Here is a 24595-nt window from a genome sequence, read left to right on the forward strand (position 1 = left end):
GTCCTAGGCTTTCCAAAATCATGAAGCCGACTCCTCATCCCAATAAAACCTCTTTTTATTTAGTTTAAAGTGAATTCCTCTCCAGCAAAGTCCCGGCAAATAGTCTTTCATGAGATTTCACAACTACAGACCTGTATCAGGTTTGGAGAGCTGCCAGGCCGATATCTTCCAAACGCCACGCTGTAGCAGCAATTTCTTGGCAAGAAGTCAGGAACAGATCTTCACCCTAATGAAATGAACTAATTGTTTCCTGCAAACTCCCCTCTCCTTTCACTCCTCTTTATTCCCTATGGGAGGGGCCATTCACTGTCCAGTTAAAAGAGCCGAGATGGCTCAGTGGTTAAATGCAGCACTGCAGGCTACTTCAGCTGACTGCAGTTCGGCTGTTCAAATCTCACCGGCTCAGGGTTGACTCAGCCTTCCATCCTTCCGAGGTGGGTAAAATGAGGACCCGGATTGTTGTTGGGGGCAATATGCTGACTCTGTAAACCGCTTAGAGAGGGCTGAAAGCCCTATGAAGCGGTATATAAGCCTAACTGCTATTGCTATTGCTGCTTTACTCCCGAGTCAATCCTTGTTTGTTAGCTGTTCTCTTCTCCTGGCAGTTCTGCACATGTCACATCAGGAACAGGCTCCAGCTGTCCTTCTGCCCCACTGATCTCCAACTCAGAAGGCAACTGATAACTGTCAGGTGGCCCTGGCCCCATCTCTGCCTCTTACGCAGAGCCCTCATCATGAGCCTTCCCCAGACTATAGGACTGGCCCATGTTCCTCCCCAACCTCCTCACTGTCCGAATCTGCCACCAGCTCCTCTGGCTGCTGGCGGGCCACAACAGCTTAGTTAGAAAAATGCTGGTGGAAAGCAAGAGCCAAAAAAACCTCTTTTTTAAATTAGCGGACTTAAAAGACTGATTTCATTCTTTTCACTATCACTCAGGTAATAGCCACATTTTTTTGGATGTCACATTTTTCTGCTCTTTCAATGGGTGTGTTTTGTTCAATATGACCTCTAAAATGTGTCTAAAATGGGGAAGAGTCAGCAACTAGCAGCCCTTAATTCAAATCTCCCTCCAAATAATGCTTTCTGGCTCACTAATTACTTTCACCAGATTAGGGGAAAAAACAAAAACAGATGCAAATGAGGAAATGTTTCAGCAAGGTTTTTCAGCAAGCCAATTTAGAAACTGAGAGATGAGAGCCTGCAGTTCCTTGTGGGACTTAACACATCCTTCCAGGTAAGTTAGCTCCGTAACTTTCAGAATTCCCAGTCCATCCAGTTCAACATTTCTGAAACTGTCAATTTAGACAAAACTTTGACTAGCAAGTTAACATGCTGATCCTTCAGGAATAAGCTGTGATTTCAGAAGAATCACCATTTATCACTTTAACTGGAAAAATCTGATCTCTAAAACCATGAATATATGAAGATATATTAAATTGGCATTAACACCCACAATTACCATATATTTTGCACCATAAGACACTCCGAAAACGGGACATAAGGAGGCCAAAAATGGGGCACGGAGGCCAAAAATAGGGTGCGTGGAGGCTGAAAAGGGGTGGCAAGTGGGGTCAGTGGATGGGTGGGGCTTAAGTAATATTTGCTCCGTAAGACGCACAGACATTTCCACCCACTTTTGGGAGACAAAAAAGTGTGTCTTATGGAGCGAAAAATATGCTATATTATTAAACTTACACACACAGAGCTTATATGAATCAGGAGGTACGATTCCAGTTTTTATCACCGAAGTGAGACAGCAATTCTTCCACTCTGCAATTTTGACAAAATTAATGGATTTTATTTACATTTTTTTTTGCTCCAAGATTACAACAGAAAACACGTTTAGTGAAATCTCATATTAACAAAATCCACTGATTTATTTGTAATGGCAGTAAAATGGAACAGACTGATAGTCTCTGGTTATGGCTGGGTGACCTTCCATGAGCTGAAGCTAATGTGAAATCCCACGTTGAGTGTGTGATAAGGCCTTCCAGCATCTTGGTTGCATCTTAGTGGCTTTCTCCTTTTTTTCCTACCACCTGTGAAAGAGAAAGAAAAAGTTACCCCTTGAAGAAATGGCAGATAGAATAGAGCCTCTCATTCTACTGAGAAGGAACTGCAATGTCTTTTCCAACAGGCATATTAAGGTGAAAGTGGCGGAGGATTATTAAATGGAAGAACTTTTAATTTTTAGCTAAGAAAGAGTGGGTCTGTTCAAATGATGACAGGGATGACAATCAGATCAAAACACTGTCCTCCTGAGCTTGGTATGAAGTACAGTTCAATGTGCATCACCTAATTTATTACTATGAAATAGCATAGAAACCTGTTATAACACAGCATAACTATTTTTCTCCAATGACTCCACAACATTTCACATTAAGATTGAATTTTACAGTAGGGATCTGCAACTTCCATGAGATGCTCATGAGGAAAAAGGCATCTTAAACCTTTGATATGTCAGTGTGCACTCAATAAAATGTTAGTTTGTAATGTATCTACACTAGTGATGGTTAACATGTCGTGAAGTTTTGCGTGACACACTGGAATTCATTAATACCTAACAACTATTCTTGAGAGCACACCTCATTCTTGATTTATGGAGGCTACCTTAAAATGGAGTGTGCTGTCACATGGGCTCAAAAATCTCCAAAAACTGTGTGAGAAATGGCTTTTCTTTAGAGGGGTGCTTGGTGGTCTCCGAGCTTGGTTGTTTTCTTGGAAACATTTCATTACCCAAACTAGGTGACATCATCAGTGACATCAACAAACTAGGTCACATCAGCAGCACTGATGATGAATCTGTTCGACTCATTTAATGAGGCAGTTTCAAACAGCCACAACTTTGTATAACACAATACTGAATTCTCAAAATAATAACTGGTAAGAGCAGAAGTGAGAAACAAATGGTTGAAGAGGGGGCTGAGAAGATAAATGGTTGAAGATGGATGACACGAAACGGGTTACAAATAGTAAATAAGCCAATCACGAGAAACATAACAGAAAGAGTGCATGAGGGAACTCATTGGGAAAGACAAAGCTTTGATTGATTTGGTAAAAAGGAAATACATTTGCAGGGGTATAGCAATGTAAGTAGTAGGGAAATGTATACATTGTGTATAGATAAATGAAAGGATTATGTGGCAATAAGTAACTGGGGAAAGAGATTTGGCTGTATGGCCTTTTCAGCGAATCCAAGGGGATTACACTGAATTGCCAGCAGTGGGAAAGTTTGAAATATTTTTTGATGGGTCATTTATTCAGTGAGTCATTTGACTGGATGGGCTGAAGTCTTTCTATGAGCAAGAGCGAATGCTCAAATGACTGGTAACTGGAACCAGCATACATAAAAATAATCAATCATCATTCACTATATAAGCCATTAAAAAAAAGGTCTAATCTTTAGAAGAGATATAATGGCATGCAGACACTGGTGCTCAAAAATACTCAGGCTAACAAAGAATTAAAATGTCATGTAACAGTACAGAAGGAAAACAATAAACAAGTTAAGATTTAATTAAGCATGTTATATAAAAAGCCAAATTAAACTGGACAGAAATGTGAAACAAACGTTTATTCCTTGGCTTTGATTAAAGCACGGTACTCTGGTTTAGATTAGACAGTTACAACCACAAATTAGACAATTATGATGTTAGCAGAGGTGCATCAATCACCCCTCCCCCGCATAAAAATAATCTATACCATTCAGTAGGGGGAAATGCTCAGGTGGCCCATGTGTATTATCTGAAAAATTAAACATTTCAACATTGATGTTTATCAACACAGTTAGACCTACCTGAAGAATTCTTAACCACAATAACTCATATTGATAATGATAAAGGAAAAATAACTGCATTATTTTTTTATTTCGAATGCCTCATTATTTGGGCACATTTATGTTTATGAATTGGGCACAACCCATTCAATATGTATGAATTATCATATTTTTCGGAGTATGAGAGACGCTCTGAACTATTGCTGTTGCAAACAGCCTGGTCAGCTTCATTCAGAACAGCCTGATTTAGCACCAACAGCTGATTGGCGGTTAGATCTGCCTCCTGTAATACCGCCTTATCAGTTGTTCCAGGCTGCGGGGATCACTGCATCCGCACATCCCATTTTCGGTCCGTTCCAGGTGGTGGGATAGGAGGCATCAATGGGCGATGACGATGCCAATGGGCGGTGGTGATTCCCACAGCCTGGAACAACTGATAGGCGGTATTCCAGGAGGAAGATCCAATCGCCAATCAGCTGCTCATGCTAAATCAGGCTGTGCTGATGCTGACCAGGCTGTTTGCTTCAAGGAGGCAAACTGCTGGGAGGCAGAGGCCCAAGGGTGGGTGTGGTCAGGGCTTCGACAACATTCACTCTATAAGACGCACAGACATTTCCACCTACTTCTGTTATTTTTTTTTGGGGGGGTGGGTGCGTTTTATACACCAAAAATACAGTAATCATTCAAACATTTCCCACTTCTAAAGTTCTAGGTGGGAAATTCTTAATCTGATCGTTTTTAGGAATTAAAATTTTCTCTCAACCTGCAGCTTTTTTTGACAGACTCCATTCCATGATGGTACATTGTCATTAAGCACCACAGAGCAGGCTGGATTTCTAAATGAATAATGAAAATTGACACAAGTGGAAACTCCCAAGTGATATTCATTTTGCTGGGGAAGGAAGAAAGAAGGTTCCTTATTTAGGCAGCAATTGCTGAAGTACATTTTTTAAAATTTTATTTATCTTGTTTGAATCTATCTACCAAGACGGAAAGCCCTCTCAAATTTCCAGACATTTTAGGACTACAATTTTCAGAATATCCAGCTGGCAAAGCCATCAGGCTGCAATTTAATAGGTATGGTCCTAATCATATATGAAAACAGAAAACATGTTTGATGGCATATCTGATGGGAAACATATCTGATGGTTTCCTATTCAGTTACCTTCTGAAAGAACCACCATGCTGTACTGTAAGTTAAAACACTGTATGAAATATTTTTCCACAGAAAGTAACAATACGGATAAAAGTAAATTGATTATCAGAAAAAATTACAGTCGGAGTTACAGGGTCTCAATCCAGACGACGTCTTGAGAGACCCATAACTCAAAGTCACAGCCCAAGACACTCTCAATGTCAATGTCTCGTTCTCCAAAGCAGCTCAGAGCATTGGCCAGCCAGATCTAACAAAACTGGATAATGTAGCTCAATTTAAGGCAGCTTCATATATGTTCTGGACCAGAAAAATGCTATGATATCAGTTTAACCCTTGAGAAGTTGAAAGATCCCTGCCCTGAGGGGGATCTGTAAGAACTTGGAAATCCTGTCAGGAAAGACTTAGCTAGAGTTCACTTAGTCTGAATGGAGAACATGGTTGCGCCCTTCAACTTCCTGTGAGGACTGGCACAAAAAAAAAAAATGCCAACATGGTGAAATGTTGAAGCATTTAACAGAAGAGGAAGGCATTTCAAAACCAAAACAGCGCATTAAAAGAAGAATTTAAAAACCGCATGGTAAAAACAAAGACAAGTCCATGAGGAAAGAATGAGGAAGGAAAGCTGTCCCAGAAGATGGCGAGCAGGAATTGATGGTACCAAAAGCAGTGGAACTGTGCAAATGAGGAGCAGAGGGAGCAGGCAGAAAGGGGCGGTGGAAAGAAAGCTCATTTAAGAACAAAATTCTTCTGCATTTTTATTTCTTTGGGCCAGGGAAATGCTGAAAAATAATAAAATAGAGTGTTAACAATGAAGCAGAGAAAATAAGTAGCCAATGAACAGGGGGAAATGGAAATGCCATGCCAAGGAGAGCTACATGGATTTCACATACATTAGCCCCCTCAAACACCTTTCACTCCCAAGAGAGTGGCAGGAGTTTTATCATCCTTCCTTATATGGAGATTATTAATTACATTATTTTAATATATTAATTATCAAATTCATGGTAAAATTTGATTCGTTTAAAAATTAAAATGGTATTAATATTCATTTAACCAATTCATTTTAATTTTTAATTTTTTAATACTTATTAATTTAAAAAGCCAAAGCTAAAAGAAAGTAACAAAAAAGGGAGGCAGGACATGCCATATATCACTTAGCATAAAAGAGAAAATCTCTCTGCCCCCCCATCTCATCCCTCCCAAAAAAATTAAACTTGCATACAATGAGTAAAAAAAAAACATGCAATGAACAACAATTCCTAACTCTGCATGCAAGAGATGAGGAGTGAATTAAATCTCAAGATATGGTATCTGATTTGTCTTCCAAGTGCTTCTGGATTACTGGAACATGCACAACAAGCACTATAGATTGTAGTGACTGATCCACCAATGCCCAGGGTTAGAGAGAATGGAAGAAATCTCCCTTGGATATGGACCCGTTCATGCTGCAAGTCTTTAAAACGAAGCCGGATTTACTGGAGAGATTTTGGATTAAGTTTTCATCAATTAGTTACACAGCAAGGAGTTAAGAAGAATCTCCATATATTTGGATTCCCAGGAAAAAGTGACTGTGATACACAGACAACTTTTTCCTATCTGCTTTGCAGGTCACATATTCCAATAAGAAAATGGGTATTTAAAAGTAGATCCAGAAACTGCTGAATTAGTATAATCACCTCAAAAAGCCAGAGTTATATTTTCCATGCAGAATTTTGTTATATGGTAGCTTGGGGTTTGGCTAGCATTTCAAATTAAGAGGGGAAGCCCCTAGAACAGGGATCGGCAACCTTAAACACTCAAAGAGCCACAAAGGTCCTAACCGGAATCCCCTCATTCAATTCTGAAGCCGACCAGAAGTCCGGTTCCACCACCATAGAGTCTCCTCCTAGAGCAGCATCCTTTTTCCTCTACCTGTCCTAACCGAAAGCCCTATCAATTGTGGAGCCAACCAGCGTCAGGGAGCCGCAACAGAGGGATGAAAGAGCCACATGCGGCTCCAGAGCCGCAGGTTGCTGACCCCTGCCCTAGAAGGTTAAGTATGACAGGTAGTAGAAAGGTACAAATTAGTTGATGACAGAATCAACTACTGCAGTGGTCTCCAACCTTGGCAACTTTAAGACTTGTGGACTTCAACTCCCAGAGTTCCTCAGCCAGCAAAGCTTTGCTGGCTGAGGAACTCTGGGAGTTGAAGTCCACAGGTCTTAAAGTTGCCAAGGTTGGAGACCACTGAACTACTGTATTTCAAAATACTGCAGAATGTTCTGTTTCCCTCTTGGACCGTGCCAAACCCATCTCTGAAGCATGCAGTTCTGGAGGTGCAGTTTGAGATGTTATACGTTGAGATGTTATACATAACGTTCTGGACAAAAATGAACCTGTTTCAGGGTTAGTATACCATTAGGACATTTCAGAAGATTTAGTTCAAGGAAACCCCTTTGCCCCAATTGTCCCTGAGTAGTACAATCCAGAGGTACTTTGCCCTGGTCCAAAGGGAAATGGAAGATTCTCAAGTCCCTCTGAGTGGTTCATTCCCAGATTGTGGGGTTTTGCTCATGTTTAGAGTTTAATAAGTGAAGTTATTCTGGCAAGTTAATAGTCCTGAAAAGGGGTAGATGTAGAATTTACTAACAGGGATCTAAAGGGCAAAAGGAAAATGAAAGCTGGACGCTTTTTCTCCCCTTCTAAAAACTTGAGAATTTCATTCCTACAACCTATAATTATTCAGTAATAGGGGATTTTCTAAGGCCCCTCATCCTGAGATTTCATACAAGTCTGTGGAACTAACAGACCAAAGTAAATGAATGGCATGTTGCCACGCAGCCAAGGTATTTTGAACTGCAACTATGAATGCAATCCTCATCTTGCATTCATGTTAGCTCTACTTGGTATTCTGTACCTCAGAATTACAGAAGGACAAAGCTAAGCTGGGGATCCAGTTTAGCCCCAGGAATTTCTCAATTACTCTTTGTTTCCAGCGTCTTTCCTGCTGTTTATTATGTACAAATTAAGAGGCATCTTTAATTATACCCTCCTTCACATCATTAAAGGGGCTTTGGTAGAATTCTCAGCTCCTTCTACCTTTCTTTTTCAAAGCAATAGCCTTAAAGCTTCAGCTCCAGAGCTGCCTCTGCTAAGGAGAGGCCTACAGGCTATGTAATCATCACTCCAGGTAGCTCTGTCAACTGCGGTTGTTGCTATTCACAAAGTAAAGCAAATTCTAAGCAAGGCACTTTCGACAGAGGAAGCATCCTATCACTTCCAGTCCCTCTACCTTTCTAATGTGGATCAAAGAGAGCTATCTAGAGTGGTGCGGTGGCCTAGAGGTGGAGCTCTCCCCTCACAATCAGGAGGCTGTGAGTTCGATCCTAGGTAGAGGCAGATATTTCTCTCTCCGGGCACAATGAGAATATATCTGATGAACAAAGCTCCGTATTGGTGACAGGAAGAGCATCTGGCCATTAAATGCTCTGCTAGCTCCATTCAGACTCCCCTCTGCAAGGGATTATGGAGTCATTAAATTATGATGATGATCAAAGAGAACTACCTGTTTTTTTTTAAAGGGGGGGGGCTAAAGGGTATTGACTGGAGAAGGAAACAATTCAAGAGAAAAATCATTGTCATAACAACTCTTGACATTTGTAGATAAACATGTACAATCAAACTTAGCCTATGAAATAAGAAACAATGTTTATGTAAGCCTCAAACACTTCAGAATAACGTCATCACACACCATGCATATTTGTAAGGTTTAAATATATTTCTTAAGTCAGGATTCCCAAAAGAATGATTGACTACTCCCGTTGTCTGCTTTCAACTTCAGAAAGCTTATTGTTTAAGGCACTTTAATTACATAATCAACAAACACTGATTTCTTCTGTACTGTGTTAATCCAGAATTATTATTATTATTTATTATTATTATTTTAAAAACAGGGTTATTGCTAGATGATGATTTTGCTGATTCCTTCTAAAACTTGGGCCATGCGGTTAGGTGAGCTCTGCTGGTTAATATGGTTATATCATGAGTTGGATTGTGTTTAGAGACTTGGGTATTTAGTTTTCTTAATTATTATTGTTGTGGTTTTGACCTCTGCATTTGGCCCAAAGTCACTTTTGGAAAAGGGGAGGCCTTAACAAATTGTTTAAATAAACAAACAAATAGTGGCTACACTGTACAACTAAGAATCCACTATCAAAGCCAGTTTTGCTATCCCAAAAAGGTCAGGTTCGTTTTATTCACTTTACAGAAGAATATTTTAAAAACTTTTTGTAATCAGAGAGAATTTAAAAAGTATGCATTGAAGGCTGAGAAATTAAGAGTGGTTAAGCAGGAGCAGGGACACGGTGGCTCAGTGGCTAAGAGGCTGAGCTTGTCGATCAGAAAGGTCGGCAGTTCAGCGGTTCGAATCCCTAGCACACACATAACCGAGCAAGCTCCCGTTACTCGTCCCAGCTTCTGCCAACCTAACAGTTCGAAAGCATGTAAAAATGCAAGTAGAAAAATAGGGACGACTTTGGTGGATATGTAACAGCATTCCGTGCGCCTTCGGCATTTAGTCATGCTGGCCACATGACCACGGAGACGTCTTTGGACAGCGCTGGCTCTTTGGCTTTGAAACGGAGATGACTACTGCCCCCTAGTTTCAGGAACGACTAGCACATATGTGCAAGGGGAACCTTTACCTTTACCCAAGCAGGAGCAAAGAATCATTGTGAATAAAGAATATGCTCATATTATATTATTTCTTCAATGGTTTTCCTGGTTTCTTACATTCTTTCCTCAATTTCACTTTGAGCTTTTAGGGGTAAGTAGCCACTCATGGAAATCTCTGGCTTAAGCAGTCCTTATAAGCTTTTCAGAGCAACCATGCATTATTTGGCTCTTTACGGAATAAAGACTCCAAAGAAACAAACTCAACTTTTCTTTTTCAAAGCATTGCCAGCTATTTTTGAATGTATGTACAAGATTCACACCTTATTCAAGATATAATTGTTTCTTGTTTTGAAGCCAAATTTGAACTTACCCGCTTGAAATCATTCATGTTTGTTGCTTGAACTGGTGTTCCAATAAATGTGAAATATGTAATTCTTGTTGTTTCTTCATCACCTTGATTAGACTGGACAAATAACTAAAAGGGAAGAGACAAGCACTGAATTATACATGTAAAAGTGTCAACAATGAAAGAGCCAAGTTCAAAGAAAGCAAGTTAAACCCATGGAATAATAAAATAACTCAATTTTAAGTCTTGAACGTGAATTCTAGGATGCCGGTACATGTTTTAAACTACAGTTTTGTTCAAGTTGGCACAATTGCATTACTGGGAAGGCAGTCAAGACTTTGTACTCACAGTTACACTGTTAACATTCTGAAATTTTACATAGCGGAGCTGAATTATGCTTTCTTCTTTAATATCATCTGGTGTTAGTTCCAGAGCTTGAGTGGGTTCGCTTCTTTCTGCTTCTTCAAAATCCATTGATCGAGGAAGGTTGATAAATATTTTTACGTATTTTGGACCTTGACCTATAATAAAAACATAATCAATCCTTTTCCGAAACCTAGACTAATTCAAATTACCATATTTTTCAGAGTATAAGATGCACCTTTTTCCCTCAAAGAAGAGACTGAAAATCTGGGTGTGTCTTATACACTGAATACAGTATTTTTGGACTCCCAAAACCCCGCCCCTTCACCAAAATGGCTGTGCATAGCTTTTAGGAGGCTTTCAGAGAACTCCTGGGGGCTGGGGAGGGCAAAAATGAGCAAAAAATGGGTTGTTTTTTTGTTCAATTCCCCCCCCCCCGCCAACACTGTACAAGCCTCCTAAAGGTTATTCATGCTCTTTTTTAAAAAGGGAGGGGGGCGTTTTCACGAAAAACGGGCTGTTTTTGGGAGGTTTGCAGAGTGCAAAAACTTTTTTTAAAAAAATTTCCTCTTTAAAATCTTGGTGCATCTTATACTCCAAAAAATACGGTATCTTAACAGAAAAGCATAACACATCAAGAAATTTCCTGCACTGAACATGAGGAGACTGTTCTGAGCGTCACACGTGAGCCAGAGTGTGTCTGAGTTTAAAATGGTTTTTAAGTTCAGACGCTTTTGTGTTTGAAATAGGATATTTTGGGAAATTTTATACTGAAAAGTTTTTTTTTAAAAAAAATATCAAACTTTTGCATAACTCTACCGACAAACCACTAAGCTCAACCTAAACATGAAAGATAAATGCCACTATCAAGGTAAAATCTGGTTTTATTTACGATTGTGCTTACGGTTTAATTATTTAATGAGACCTGTATATTATTACGTATGTTGTGTACTCAAAGGCAAAGTAACATGAAAAATGATATGGTTCCATTACAAGACAAATGTATGTGATTTTCGAACGGAATTATTTAAGAAATGCTGGATAGTTTGCTTTGCCAAGCTCTGATTGCACGGATTATATTTTCAATTAATTTGTTCTAACTCTGTCCTGCAATGTGGAGAACAGAAACCAGAAGAACAGAAAACTGTAGCTGATCTTTGTATTATTAAAATCAACATGGAATTAAAAAGAGTACCAATGGAACTTCTCTTTGAGGAATAATCTGTCTCTCTTTTTTAAAAACTTACCATTATCAGGCCCTTGACATTTCATAGAATAAAGCTTGACCGGTTGATTAAAAGCTACCGTTATAAGCAGCTGTGGAGGAAAGGGAAAAAAAAGATTGAGAACAGAAAGTCCAAATACATGGTAGACAACACATTGCTGCACAAGTTTTGGGTTACTTGTTCCCTTGTGTCTACATCCAAATCAGAGTAGGTGATTTGAATAAATGCACAAAAGAAAACACTTGTTCTATTGAAAAATAAACAATTATTCTCCAGACAATTTTTTGAAAGTTGTTAATACCTGCTCATCACAGTCTGATTCCAAGAAGGTAGAGTCTTTGCGTAAACAATTATCAAATCCATGTTCATCACTTTCATTAAGACACTCACATCCAGCTTTATTAACAAATGGCATCAAGTCCATCTGGAAGGAAAAGACAGCAGCTTTCATTACTTGGCTGTTCTGCATAAGGGACTACCTGGAACAGTGTTTCTCAACCTTAGACCCTTGAAGATGTGTGGACTTCAACTCCCAGAATCCCCCAGCCCATCTTCAAGGGGCCAAAGTTGAGAAAAAGAGACCTAGATGTTCTTAAAACAATGCCTGATTAATGAAGTTGTAAATGAATTTGAATTTTTGCAAAATGTAAAATAAGAGGCAACAGAGAGTGGGGGAAACCCCTATTTATTTGGCTGACCACACAAATGTCTGCTATTCTGGAGCTGTCCATTTGTGGCAGGCAGTTTCAAAACAAATTATCTTTGTTAATGAGTCGTGGTGGCTCAGTGACTAAGATGCTGAGCTTGTTGATCAAAAAGGTAGGCAGTTCGGCGGTTCGAATCCCAAGTGCTGTGTAACGGAGTGAGCTCCTGTTACTTGTCCCAGCCTCTGCCAACCTAACAGTTCGAAAGCACGTAAAAAATGCAGATAGAAAAATAGGAACCACCTCTGGTGGTAAGGTAACATCATTCTATGTACTTTGGGCATTTAGTCATGCCGGCCACATGACCATAGCAACTTCGAACAAGCACTGGCTAGAGTCGGGAATAACTAGAACACATGTGGGAGGGGAACTTTTACCTTTATCTTGTTAATAGGTGAAAGTAGTTGCCTGGTGTCACATCAAAGCTGCTAAACAGCACATTCTGTAAACTATTAGCATGACTTATTTTTATTCACACTAGATGCAAGTGGAGTGTGGTACAGGCAACATTTGCAAATTGAACTGGTGCAAATTCAAGTGGTCTATATTCATGGCAGTTATTTACATAAGAAAGATTCATTTGGAAAGGTAATCTGGGATATATTTACATTACAGGATTTGTCTCCATTTAGCTGTGAATTTCAAGTACTTAACATCTCAAAAGAGGTTGTTTTTTTTGCATTTAATGTAATTCTAGGTTTCAGCAAATACCAGCCTTCAGCAAAGTGTAATGGATTGCATTTGCTAATAGGGAAAAACAAACCCACGAGGCACTGTAGTTGCAAAGAGCCACCTACTGACCTCCTGCCCAGCCAGTAACTCGATTTGTATTTGGACCAAGAGGCAAAAACTGAGCCCTTTTAAAGGGAACAGAATATCAAACGCGGCTTAGAAATTGCAAGGAAAGTGACAGCTCCAGTTGAGTGTTTTGTCACATTAAGGTTCTCATTTACACACGTGTGTCATTCTTGCTGTCAAACAAGATCGTGATTTGCAACATTCAGGAACCCAGAGGTAAGACTTGAATAAGGAAATGGTGATAAGCATTTGCTGGGAGTGATTACCTCTCAGCCCTGGAGCCAATTCCAAATACGGAGTTTGACAAAAGAGAACATAAAAACCCTGTATAAATTCTTCATTTCTGGATCCATGGGACTGATGGGTAAGAATTACAATGGAGTAAGGATTTCTTCAAGTACGGTACAGATGCTGCCCCTCTCCCTGATCAGGATTGTATCTGCACTGACGTTTCTGCCAAGCTATGATGGCTCTTTCCTTTTTCAGAAAACCCACAAAAGATTTACATCTTTTAAAAATCAGAATGAGGTTATGTTCCATTTAAGATCTCCGGGTGCACTTCAAGGTCCTACTTACCATCCATAAAGCGCTCCATGGTAGTGGATCTGGCTATTTGAGAGACCGCCTTCTGCCGATTACCTCCCTCCGTCCCATCAGATCGCATAGAGTAGGCCTCCTCCGAATTCCATCCGCCAGTCAGTGTCGACTGGCGACTAAGCGGAGGAGAGCCTTCTCAGTTGCAGCCCCGACGCTATGGAACAATCTCCCCGTGGAGATCCGCACCCTCACCACCGTCCAGGCCTTCCGCACAGCCCTCAAGATCTGGCTATCCCGTCAGGCCTGGGGATAAGACTTTACTCTCGCCCCTCCCGAATGTTGAATGAATGTTGGGTTTTTACTGCCAATTATTTTTTTACTCACATTTTCTTTTTGTGTTTTGTCCTGCACTCCCCCCCCCCTCTATTATTGTAAGCCACCTTGAGTCCCCTCAGGGAAAAGGGCGGCCTATAAATGCTTAATAAAATGAAAAAAAAAAAAAACAACGAAGTGCTACATGGCTCACAACAATAAGGCCTAATATGGTTTACTTGCTTTGGTTTTGGTATAAGAACAAATGATAAATGGTGTACATATATATCATAATTGCTGAGGTTTTTTGGCCACTGTATAAATTGAATAATTGAAGAATGTAAATTGAATAATAGATTCTCTTAAGATGTATTGATCTTGATCCTGTAGATTACCGTATTTTTCAGAGTATAAGACACACCTTTTTCCCTCAAAAAAGAGGGTGAAAATCTGGGTGTGTCTTACATACTGAATGCAGCATTTTTTGCCACTTTCACCAAATGGCTGTGCATAGCCTTTAGGAGGCTTTCAGAGTGGTCCTGGAGGCTGCGGAGGGCAGAAATGAGCGAAAAATGGGCTGCTTTTTGCTTGTTTTTGTTCCCCTCCCCCTCCTAAAGGCTATTCATGCCCTTTTTTTGATTAAAAAATAGGCCAATTTTCCCCAAAAACGGGGCCATTTTTGGGATGTCTGCAGAGTGCAAAAACTTTTTTTTTTAAATTTGCCTTTTCAAAATCTTGGTGCGTCTTATACTCCACTGCGTTATACTCCAAAAAATATGGTACTTTGTACAGAATTCAGATTTGCTCTCTTCCGGACAAGCCAAACACCAGATCATAGGTAGCCCTTGACTTACAAACACAATTGAGCCCAATATTTGGTTATTAAGCAGTTGTTAAAGGGGCTTTGTCTCATTTATGACCTCTCTTGCCACACTTGATAAGTGAATCACTGCAGTTAAGTAAGTAATATCGGTTGTTAAATGAATCTTGCTTCTCTACTGACTTTGCTTGTCAGAAGATTGCAAAAGGTTATCATGACCCTGGGACACTGCAACGTCGTAAGTCGTAAGTACGTACATGCCAGTTGCCAGGCAGCTGCATTTTGACCATGCGACCATGGAGATGCTGCAACAATTGTTAAGTGTGAAACTTTTTCAAGTTTCATTGTAACTTCGAAGTTTAGTTTACCGTATTTTTCGGAGTATAAGACACACATTTTTCCCTCAAAAAAGGTGAAAATCTGGGTGTGTCTTACACACTGAATACAGCATTTTTGGCCTCCCTAAATCCCGCCCCCTTTGCAAAAATGGCCATGCATAGCATATAGGCGGCTTTCAGAGGGCTCCTGGGGGCTGGGGAGGGCAGAAATGACCAGAAAATGGGCCGTTTTTTGCTAGTTCTTGCCCACTCAAACCCCAGGTGCACTCTAAAAGCCTCCTAAAGGCAATGCATCACTTTTTTTTGGGAAAAAAAAACCAGGCCTGTTTTCGCAAAAAATGGGCCGTTTTTGGGAGGTCTGCAGAGTACAAAAACTTTTTTTTAAATAAAAAACTGCCTCTTCAAAATCTTGGTGCATATTATACTCTGGTATGTCTTATACTCCGAAAAATATCTTAGTTTACTTTATTATCATTGCACATCGTACAATGAAATTAAATCCCATCTTCAGTGTACATTATAACTATTTAAAAAAATAACACAAAAACACATCCTTCACATGCTATAGAATTGAAATTGAAAACCCGATATTGCATTAATGCAATTCAGTCACTAAAGGAATGATTGTAAGTCGAGAACTACTTATATACCAAAAAAAAAGAAATTTCCCTCTTCTTCTGTTGTAAGGATAGTCAACCTTCTCCAGGGAATTTCCTTCAGGAGATTTATGTGGTAGTCATATCCCTTCCATTCTTTTATGAATAAGAGTTTGGTTAAGCCACCATCTGTTCAGTTTATAGTAATGTATCCTGAACGGTCGGAACGCTGTTTATAAAAATAAAGCACGCATTTCAGCATTGCTCACTTCAATGTGGTTATGATGTCTGCAGCTGAATGAGGGAAAGAGCTGTCCCACTTCAGACAACTGGCACTTGGAGGGAAAGCATGATGTAGCTTTCAAACGTCCCTTGATATTAAAACTCTTTTTAAAAAAAAGCAAACTAGATAAAATCAAGAATCCCAATGAGGATTCTGGCTCATGCTTTGTTTCTATAGCAAAGGTAGTCTTTGACTTACAATAGCTTGTTTAGTGGCTGACGTTACAACGGCACTGACAAAAAGTAACTTAGTACCGTTTTTTCACACTTATGGCCATTGCAGTGTCTCTACGGCCATGATGATTTACATCCGGATGCCTGACAACTGACTCACATTTATGACGGTTACAGTGTCCCGGGGTCATGTGATTCTCCCTTGGCGACCTTCTGGCGAGCAAAGCCAATGGGGAAACCAGATTCACTTAAGAATCCCTGTGACTAATTTAACAGCTGCAGTGATTCACTTAACAAATGTGGCGAGAAGAGTTGTAAAATGGGGCAAAACTCACTTCACAATTTTCTCATTTCGCAACATAGATTTTGAGCTCAATTGTGGTCACAACTTGAGGACTACCTGTATTCTATATGGCTTTGCTTCTACATTATTTTAAATTTTGCTATTCAATAGTTTTTGTTAAGGTAGTGATGACGTAACAGCTGACCAGCTGCTGTAAGGCTGTAAACTGAGATGATGCAATGAGAATGGGTCAGCAGGGTTATCACTTTAAGAGACTGTCTATATAGGAGAGGCCCTGGGGATAGGTGGGCGTCTCTCCTCGTGTCCTAGTTCTCTGGGTATGCCTCCCTGTTATAGTTGAATAGCAATAGCAGTAGACTTATATACCGCTTCATAGGACTTTCAGCCCTCTCTAAGCGGTTTACAGAGAGTCAGCATATTGCCCCCAACAATCTGGGTCCTCATTTTACCCACCTCGGAAGGATGGAAGACTGAGTCAACCCTGAGCCAGTGAGATTTGAACCGCTGAACTGCTGATCTAGCAGTAGCCTGCAGTGCTGCATTTAACCACTGCGCCACCTTGGCTCTGAAGACTGATTGATTGCCTGGTATTTGCCTAATACTACATATGTAGGTGTGTGTGTGTCCGTGCGTGTGTATACAGTGCATATTCTGACAGTTTTAATGTCAAGAATTATAAAAAAAACAGGTTGCTGATTTCCACTGCCACATTCGTCTGCTTACTTCGTATTGTGAGACGAGCAGCATATAAACTTGATAAATAAATAATATTTCCATTCAACCTGAGTTGGTGTAAACTTTAAACTTCTTCCACTATCATTTGTAACTACTACAAATCATAATAACAGCAAAAGATACTGAATTAGGTACCTCAAAAAGAACCACATTCTCAAAAGAGATACTCCTCTAGAAATAAATTCCTTTCTGGATTTTCAACAGGATTAAAAAGGGAGTGCTAACTGCTTTCAGGAGGCCTGCCCAAGCAAGATACTTCAAGTGGACCGTGCCCCAGTTTCAACAAAAAATAACCTCTCCAAAAAAGAACAATCTAACCCTGTAAATATTTAAGGGTTAAGGCTACCAAACAGATTTTAGGGTGAATGAATCTTTCACAAGAATTTCAATAGATCCAAACTCCCAATAAAATGGGATTATTACCCATCAGTCTTGCAGGCCATAAAAACAAAGGTTGTATATTCAGAGAAAATCACTGAAAGAAATAACTACCGAAGAATGGCACAGAGATCAGGGCTTTAGATAGAGAGATGGACTGATGGGAAGAGATAGCAATAGCACTTAAGACATATACCGCTTTACAGTGCTTTACAGCATTTCTAAGTGGTTTTTACAACAATTTGGGTCCTCATTTTATCCAAACCCCACCGGAAAGATGGAAGGCTGAGTCAACCTTGAGCCTGGTGAGATTTGAACTGCCAAATTGCAGGTAGTTTGCAGTCACCAGAAGTAGTCTGCAGTACTGCATTCTAACCATTGTACCACCATGGCTCATAAGAGATGAGATTAATAGATAGATAGATAGATAGATAGATAGATAGATAGATAGACAGATAGATAGATAGACAGACAGACAGACAGACAGACAGACAGACAGACAGACCACGGCTGTCAAATTCGAGGCATCATGTGGCTGTCATGTGACATTTTCCACCTTCGCGGAGCTGGTGTGGGCATGGCCTGTGCATAACACATCTGGCCCGTGGGCCGCCAGTTTGGCAATAGCAATAGCAGTAGACTTATATACCGCTTCATAGGGCTTTCAGCCCTCTCTAAGCGGTTTACAGAGAGTCAGCATATTGCCCCCAACAATCCGGGTCCTCATTTTACCCACCTCGGAAGGATGGAAGGCTGAGTCAACCCTGAGCCGGTGAGATTTGAACCGCTGAACTGCTGATCTAGCAGTAGCCTGCAGTGCTGCATTTAACCACTGCACCACCTTGGCTCTAAATCGGCACCCGATTTAGACACACACAAACTGTATTTGTGACTGAGATTGGAGACCACTTTGAAAAATGTTCTAATATTCTGAAACTGTTTTTAGCAATGGAGAGAAAAACCTCGGCAACCTCTGAAACTGGAAAAAACAACTCGTTTATGCACAAACATTGCACCCCGAAGAAACATTCTTGTTATGTAGTGTACCATATTAGCCGATTACAATAATGTTGAAATAAGATGCACATACGTATCCCTTTGGAATATCGGCATCCTCATTGATTCCAGGATCGTTTTCTAGATGCTGTTTGATTTTATCTTCTAATCCCACCGCATCCGCACCTTGATACTGATCAATTCGCACTTTGTTCCGGAAGAAAAGAAATGTCGGGGTTGCTGATATATTGTTAGTGGCAGCTGTCCCCTAACATTGAGAAAACCAGTAATTAGCACGGCATAGAAACATTTTAAAAGGCAGCTGGAGGCTGGAGGAGGGGGGGTGGGTGGGCAGCTTGGCTCAGCTGCAGCTAGTGTACCAATTGTGACCCTACCTGCAGCGGGAGGCACTCATTTGCACACTTATTACTCTCTTGGTTGAGTACAATGTGCTCTACAAGGACCGACTTTGAAGAGCACTTGGAAACAGTAATTGGTACAAAATAAACTGGCTGGCGCATTAGGAAGTCAAAGTGTGCTTTTTTTAAATATACGTTGCAAGATGGTAAAGATATCTGATGCTCTTCCTTCCTCTTATTTTCCCCAGAAAACAAGCTGAGAGAGAGAGAGAGATTGGCCCAAGGTTACCCAACCAACTCTCATGCATATGGTGGAACTAGAACTCACAGTCTTCTGGTTTCTAGCATGGTGCTTAAGCACTAGACCAAAGTGGCTTCTTATAGCACTTATCTCACATTTGCTGCACTGGTTACCAATTACTTCCCATGTTTCCAGATACAGTTCAAAGTGCTGACTGTAACCTGTAAAGCCCAATAGGGCCTGACACAGGAACTTAGCAATAGCTGTTAGATTTATATACCGCTCCATGTTGCTTTACAACAGTCTGAGCAGTTTATAAATGTCAGCATATTGCGACCATCAATTAGCAACCTTGGAAGTATGGAAGGGTTGAGTCAACCTTCAGCCAGTCAGGATCAAACTCCTTGCAGTGGGCAGAGTTAGCCTGCAATACTGCATTTTAACCGTTGTGCCACCAGGGTTCCTAAAAAAAAACTTAACAGGATCATCTTCTCCACATGGAGAGACTTGCCTAACTTGTCCTGTGCACATGCTACCACCATCTGTTGATGGTCCCCATCAACAGAAAGGTGGGGTGGTTAAGTATCACTAGCAAAATGTTGTGGTTGCAATACCCATATAAGGAAATTGCTTCTTTCTGGAATATAATTCCATTATTTGAGCACAGTACTCTACTACAGAAGTTAAAAGACCGAATACATTAATTTCTGACTGCAAACTGTTGTGCTTCTTAAATGTGATTAACCAATTACCCTTAACTAGGTTTTGTCAAGCTGGCCTATTTAAACATAACTAAGAGATTCCACACCACAGTTAATGACGTAGCTAAAGCAAAGACAACATTTTCAAATTCTTCCTTAGGCTGATATTCAATGCATAGTATAAGTAGAAAAAGAACAGGTGCTTGCAAGCCTATTGTGGCAGCAAGGATGAGTTAAGACAATTTATCGTAGAAATTTTACCGAAGAAAACATGGACAAATCAATAGTTAATATAGTTTTAAGTGTTTTATCAATAATAAGCCATGATTGACTTCTTGATATACAAATCTATAGTCTTCCATTATGGTAATTATGTTTATTGAAGTCAGTGGGTTCCTAAATGAAATTTATTTGCCATTTCTAAATCTGTGACAGTTGTTCATTCATAATCAGCCAAATATACATACATAGCATTACATACCTGGCACTGATGTACATCAACTTCCAAAAATGTTGCTTGGGGATATTTATTGCTCAGAGCATTGAAAACAGGAGCTACCCTCAAACAAGGACCACATCTGCCAGGAAAAAAAAAAAAGGAAAATACACAACTGAACAACACTATTTGTCATTTAGGTAGCTACAATCAGCCTAGAGATTCAAGTTGATAATACAAACTGGAACAAAGAATAAATGACGATGAAGATTGGTACTGGAAAAAAGATTTCTTCACATGTCCTCCATAATGTGTATAAAGCTGAAAAAATATATAGAGGCCATCACCAAGCTCAGTTGAGAAGAAAAATAGAATATACCTTCTCTGACTACCATTTTATTATAGTTGATCAGGGTGAATAAAAATTGATGATTAAAAAAAAACAGATTTTTTAAAAATTTAAATTGGATTTTTTTCATTTTTTTAAAAAATATTTTAATAAAATACTTTTGGAGTAAATCTATCTAAAGATAGTTTTCTATTTAAGATACATTAACAATTTAGTTTATTCGACATAAAATGGAACTTAATTATGTAGCATGAGGCTGTATATTGTGCAATATTGTGACTGTCGGTGAGTCAACAGCGGGTCAGAGGAGGAGCCGCTGGGGGACAGAGATGACAGTTGCTCGTTAAAAATTATGACTTAAATGGAGTTGATTTAAATCAAGCCTTTTTACTGGTGATTTAAATTGTGATTTAAAACAAATCCACCCTGGAGTTGATGTCCCCTTTTACGACCTGTGGACATTAACTCCCAGAATTCCTGAGCCAGCCAATTCAATCCTCTGCTAAACACTTCATTTTTTTTTAAAAAAAAAATATTTTATCAATTTCATATATACATTCACAATTATATGATCTCATAACTGTTATTAATAATATGTATTTATAACAATTTTTTCCTACAGTTGACAATATACTTGAAGATTGCTTTCTTACCATCCCATAGATCCATCTTATCTTACAACGGTCCTACTTCTTCTTCCCTCCCTCCCTCTTTCCTTCCCTCGTTTCTTCTCTCCTACTCTCCTTCCTTCCCTCCCTCCTTCCTTCATTTTTGCTAGACATTCTAAAAAAGGAATCTGAACCATAAAACATATACTCTGGGAAACAACAAGGAGGGGTTATCTTCATTCTCTTTCTTCAATGCAAGCTATCTATACTTCACTGTCTTTTACTCCTTTGGAATGACTTCCCTCTCACCTGAGAATCATTCACAATCATCATTTGCCATCATTTTATACTTGTGCTCCTGTGTTAAATGCCCCTAACACTTTAAACACTTATCTTTTTTTTTTTTTGGGTAAGATTCAGCCCCTGAATTAAATTCTGTTTCACTATAATCCCATAAATAATCTTTCTCAATTTTTAGAAATATATCTCAGCAGTGCTGGGATTCAAATAATTTAACAACCGGTTCTCTGCCCTAATGACCAGCTGGGTAGGCGTGGCTCGGTAGTCATGTGACTGGGTGGGCGTGACCAACTCAACACCACTCACGTCGATGGGCGCTTCCCCTTAGATGTTACAGTGTAATAAGGGCTAACCGGAGAGGCTGTTTCGGTAAGCAGGGCAATAAAGATTAGGCTAGAAACAGCAACAGAACGTTTCCTTCCTGCCTTCCTTACAGGATTAGCCCTGTAAAGTGTGTGTGTGTGTGTGTGTGTGTGTGTGTGTGTGAGATTTCTTCCAACAATCGGTTCTTCGAACTGCTTAGAAAGTTAACAACCGGTTCTCCCGAATAGGTGCGAACTGGCTGAATCCCACCACTGTTCTCTGGGGCAATGTTTAAAGAACATTTCAAACAAACTGAGAGAATAGGCAACTAAAAGTTGAAAAGGATATCCCACATTCATAAATATTTCACAACTTATTGACAGACTTCATTCTATCCTTTTTGTCTGTTAATGATCCCGTCCGTAATCCCTTACTTCGGGATGCAGTAAGGGTCAACTGAATGGAGCAGTGTTTACTGGCCAGATGCCCTTCCTGTCACCAATAGAGAGTTCGCAGTAGATAATTATTCATTGTATCCAGAGAGAGAAATATCTGCCGCTACCTAGGATTGAACTCACAGCCTCCTGATAGTGAGGCGAGAGCTTCACCTTTAGGCCACTGCACCACTCTTTTGACCTCATTCTATGACTTTCAAAAAACAAATCCACGAAAGCAAACTACGATAACAAATTGCAATAAAGGTAGTCCTTGACTTACAGCCATTCATTTAGTGACTATTCAAAGTTATCACAGCACTTAAAAAAAGAGATTTATGATCAGTTTTCACACTTATGACCGTTGCAGTATCCCCATGATCACATGATCAAAGTCTGAGTGTTTGTAAACTGGCATGTACTCATGACAGTTGCACTGTCCTGCATTTGTAACCTTCCCAGCAGGCTTCTGGTAAGCCAAGTCAACTGGGGAAGCCATCTGGGAAGGTCACAACACTTAACAACTGCAGTAATTTACATCACATGGTAGAAAAAAGGGTTGTAAAATGGGGCAAAAGACACTTTAACATCTGCCATGCATACAACAGAAATGTTGTGTACAATTGTTGTCGTTAAGTAGAGGACCCCCTGTATAATACAATAATACAATAGCAGAGTTGGAAGGGACCTTGGAGGTCTTCTAGTCCAACCCCCTGCCTAGGCAGGAAACCCTATACCATTTCAGACAAATGGCTATCCAACATCTTCTTAAAGACTTCCAGTGTTGGGGCATTCATAACTTCTGGAGGCAACTTCTGTTCCACTGATTAATTGTTCTAACTGTCAGAAAATTTCTCCTTAGTTCTAGGTTGCTTCTCTCCTTGATTAGTTTCCACCCATTGCTTCTTGTCCTGCCCTCAGGTGCTTTGGAGAATAGCTTGACTCCCTCTTCTTTGTGGCAGCCTCTGAGATATTGGAATACTGCTATCATGTCTCCCCTAGTCCTTCTTTTCATTGAACTAAACATACTTAGTTCCTGCAACCGTTCTTCATATGTTTTAGTCTCCAGTCCACTAATCATCTTTGTTGCTCTTCTCTGCACTCTTTCTAGAGTCTCCACATCTTTTGTACATCGTGGTGACCAAAACTGAATGTGGTATTCCAAGTGTGGCCTTTCCAAGGCATTATAAAGTGGTATTAGCACTTCAGGTGATCTTGATTCTATCCCTCTGTTTATGCAGCTTAGAACTGTGTTGGCTTTTTTGGCAGCTGCTGCACATGGCTGGCTCATATGTATATCTATTTACTTATTTTTATCAGAATGAAACTAACAGTGAAAAATAAGATGACAAATTTCAGTTAAGAACAATCATTTAAAAAGGAAACAATGCTAAGTTGTATGCCTAGTTCAATAATGATGATGTATTTAGTCATTTACAGTCAGCACAGATATTCCTCAACTTACAACAGTTCATTCAGTGATTGTTCAAAGTTACAACGGCACTGAAAAAAGTGAATTATGACCATTTTTATGACCATTTCCAGCATCCCCACGATCAAGTATTCAAAACTGAGAACCAGTTTGGCAACTGGTTCATACCTATGACCATTGCTGTGTCCCAAGGTCACATGATCACCTTTTGTGACCTTCTGACAACCAAAATCAATGTGGAAGCCAGATTCACTTAACAACAGGGTTACTAAGTTAACAACTTCAGGGATTCACTTAACAAATGAGGCAAGAAAGGTCATAAGACGGGGTAAAAATCACTTAACAAATGTCTCACTTAATAAGACAAATTTTGGGCTCGATGGTGATTGTAAGACGAGGGCCACCTATATTTGAACAAGTTAACTAAAGAAAAAAATGAAGAAAAAATGTATTAGATTTTAAACTAATACAATCTGCATAGTGCACAAAGGTACCAAAACACAAAAACAAAGATAGGTTTTAAATACAGTTCTACTGCAGAATAGGGAGTAGTTTCTCACTCCAAATAATGCAGAACAGCAAATTTGACAAGTCTAGTCTCTACTCTTCAACAGACCACAAGAAAAGTCAACCCTTCAGATGCACCAATTATCTCTTCCTACTGCAATTCCTCATTGTCTGGTCTATAACAGAATAGTTCAAAGCCTATAACCAAGTAATGACAAACCTTTTTTGCCTTGGGTGCCAAAAGCTCATGCGCGCTCGCGTGCCCACCCCCATAATTTAATGCCCCCACCTGCACTGTGACCCCTGTGCATGCTTGCGTGACCCCCCACCCACTGCCTCGCGCATGCATGCATGACTTCCTTGGAGCCTGGGGAAGGCGAAAACGGCTTTCCCCGCCTCCCTAGAGGCCCTCTGGAGGCTGGAAACGGTTC

General features: G+C 39.9%; 1 protein-coding gene across 3 annotated transcripts in view; it reads right to left on the reverse strand.

Annotated features, from left to right (window-relative positions):
• Window positions 1–1777: 1777 nt before the first annotated feature.
• Window positions 1778–24595, reverse strand: part of TXNL1 (thioredoxin like 1) — a 33743-nt gene continuing 10925 nt past the window's right edge. Inside the window, exons 2-9 of one of the 3 annotated variants that reach the window (XM_087715342.1) lie at window positions 20277–20373; window positions 18589–18762; window positions 11822–11944; window positions 11542–11611; window positions 10280–10452; window positions 9956–10060; window positions 3704–3745; window positions 1778–2040 (exon numbers count right to left, since the gene is read on the reverse strand). In XM_087715342.1, the coding sequence (XP_087571468.1) occupies window positions 3707–3745; window positions 9956–10060; window positions 10280–10452; window positions 11542–11611; window positions 11822–11944; window positions 18589–18762; window positions 20277–20373 (781 nt within the window). In that variant the 3' untranslated portion in view covers window positions 1778–2040; window positions 3704–3706. Of the gene's footprint in view, window positions 2041–3703; window positions 3746–4239; window positions 5712–9955; window positions 10061–10279; window positions 10453–11541; window positions 11612–11821; window positions 11945–18588; window positions 18763–20276; window positions 20374–24595 lie in introns of those variants that run through there. The other 2 variants (XM_087715343.1, XM_087715344.1) reach the window with 2 other exon arrangements.

Source organism: Thamnophis sirtalis, unplaced genomic scaffold (assembly GCF_051295495.1).
Source record: "Thamnophis sirtalis isolate CommonGarterSnake01/CBP01778 unplaced genomic scaffold, rThaSir2_p1.2 scaffold_5, whole genome shotgun sequence".
NCBI lineage: Eukaryota > Metazoa > Chordata > Lepidosauria > Squamata > Natricidae > Thamnophis > Thamnophis sirtalis.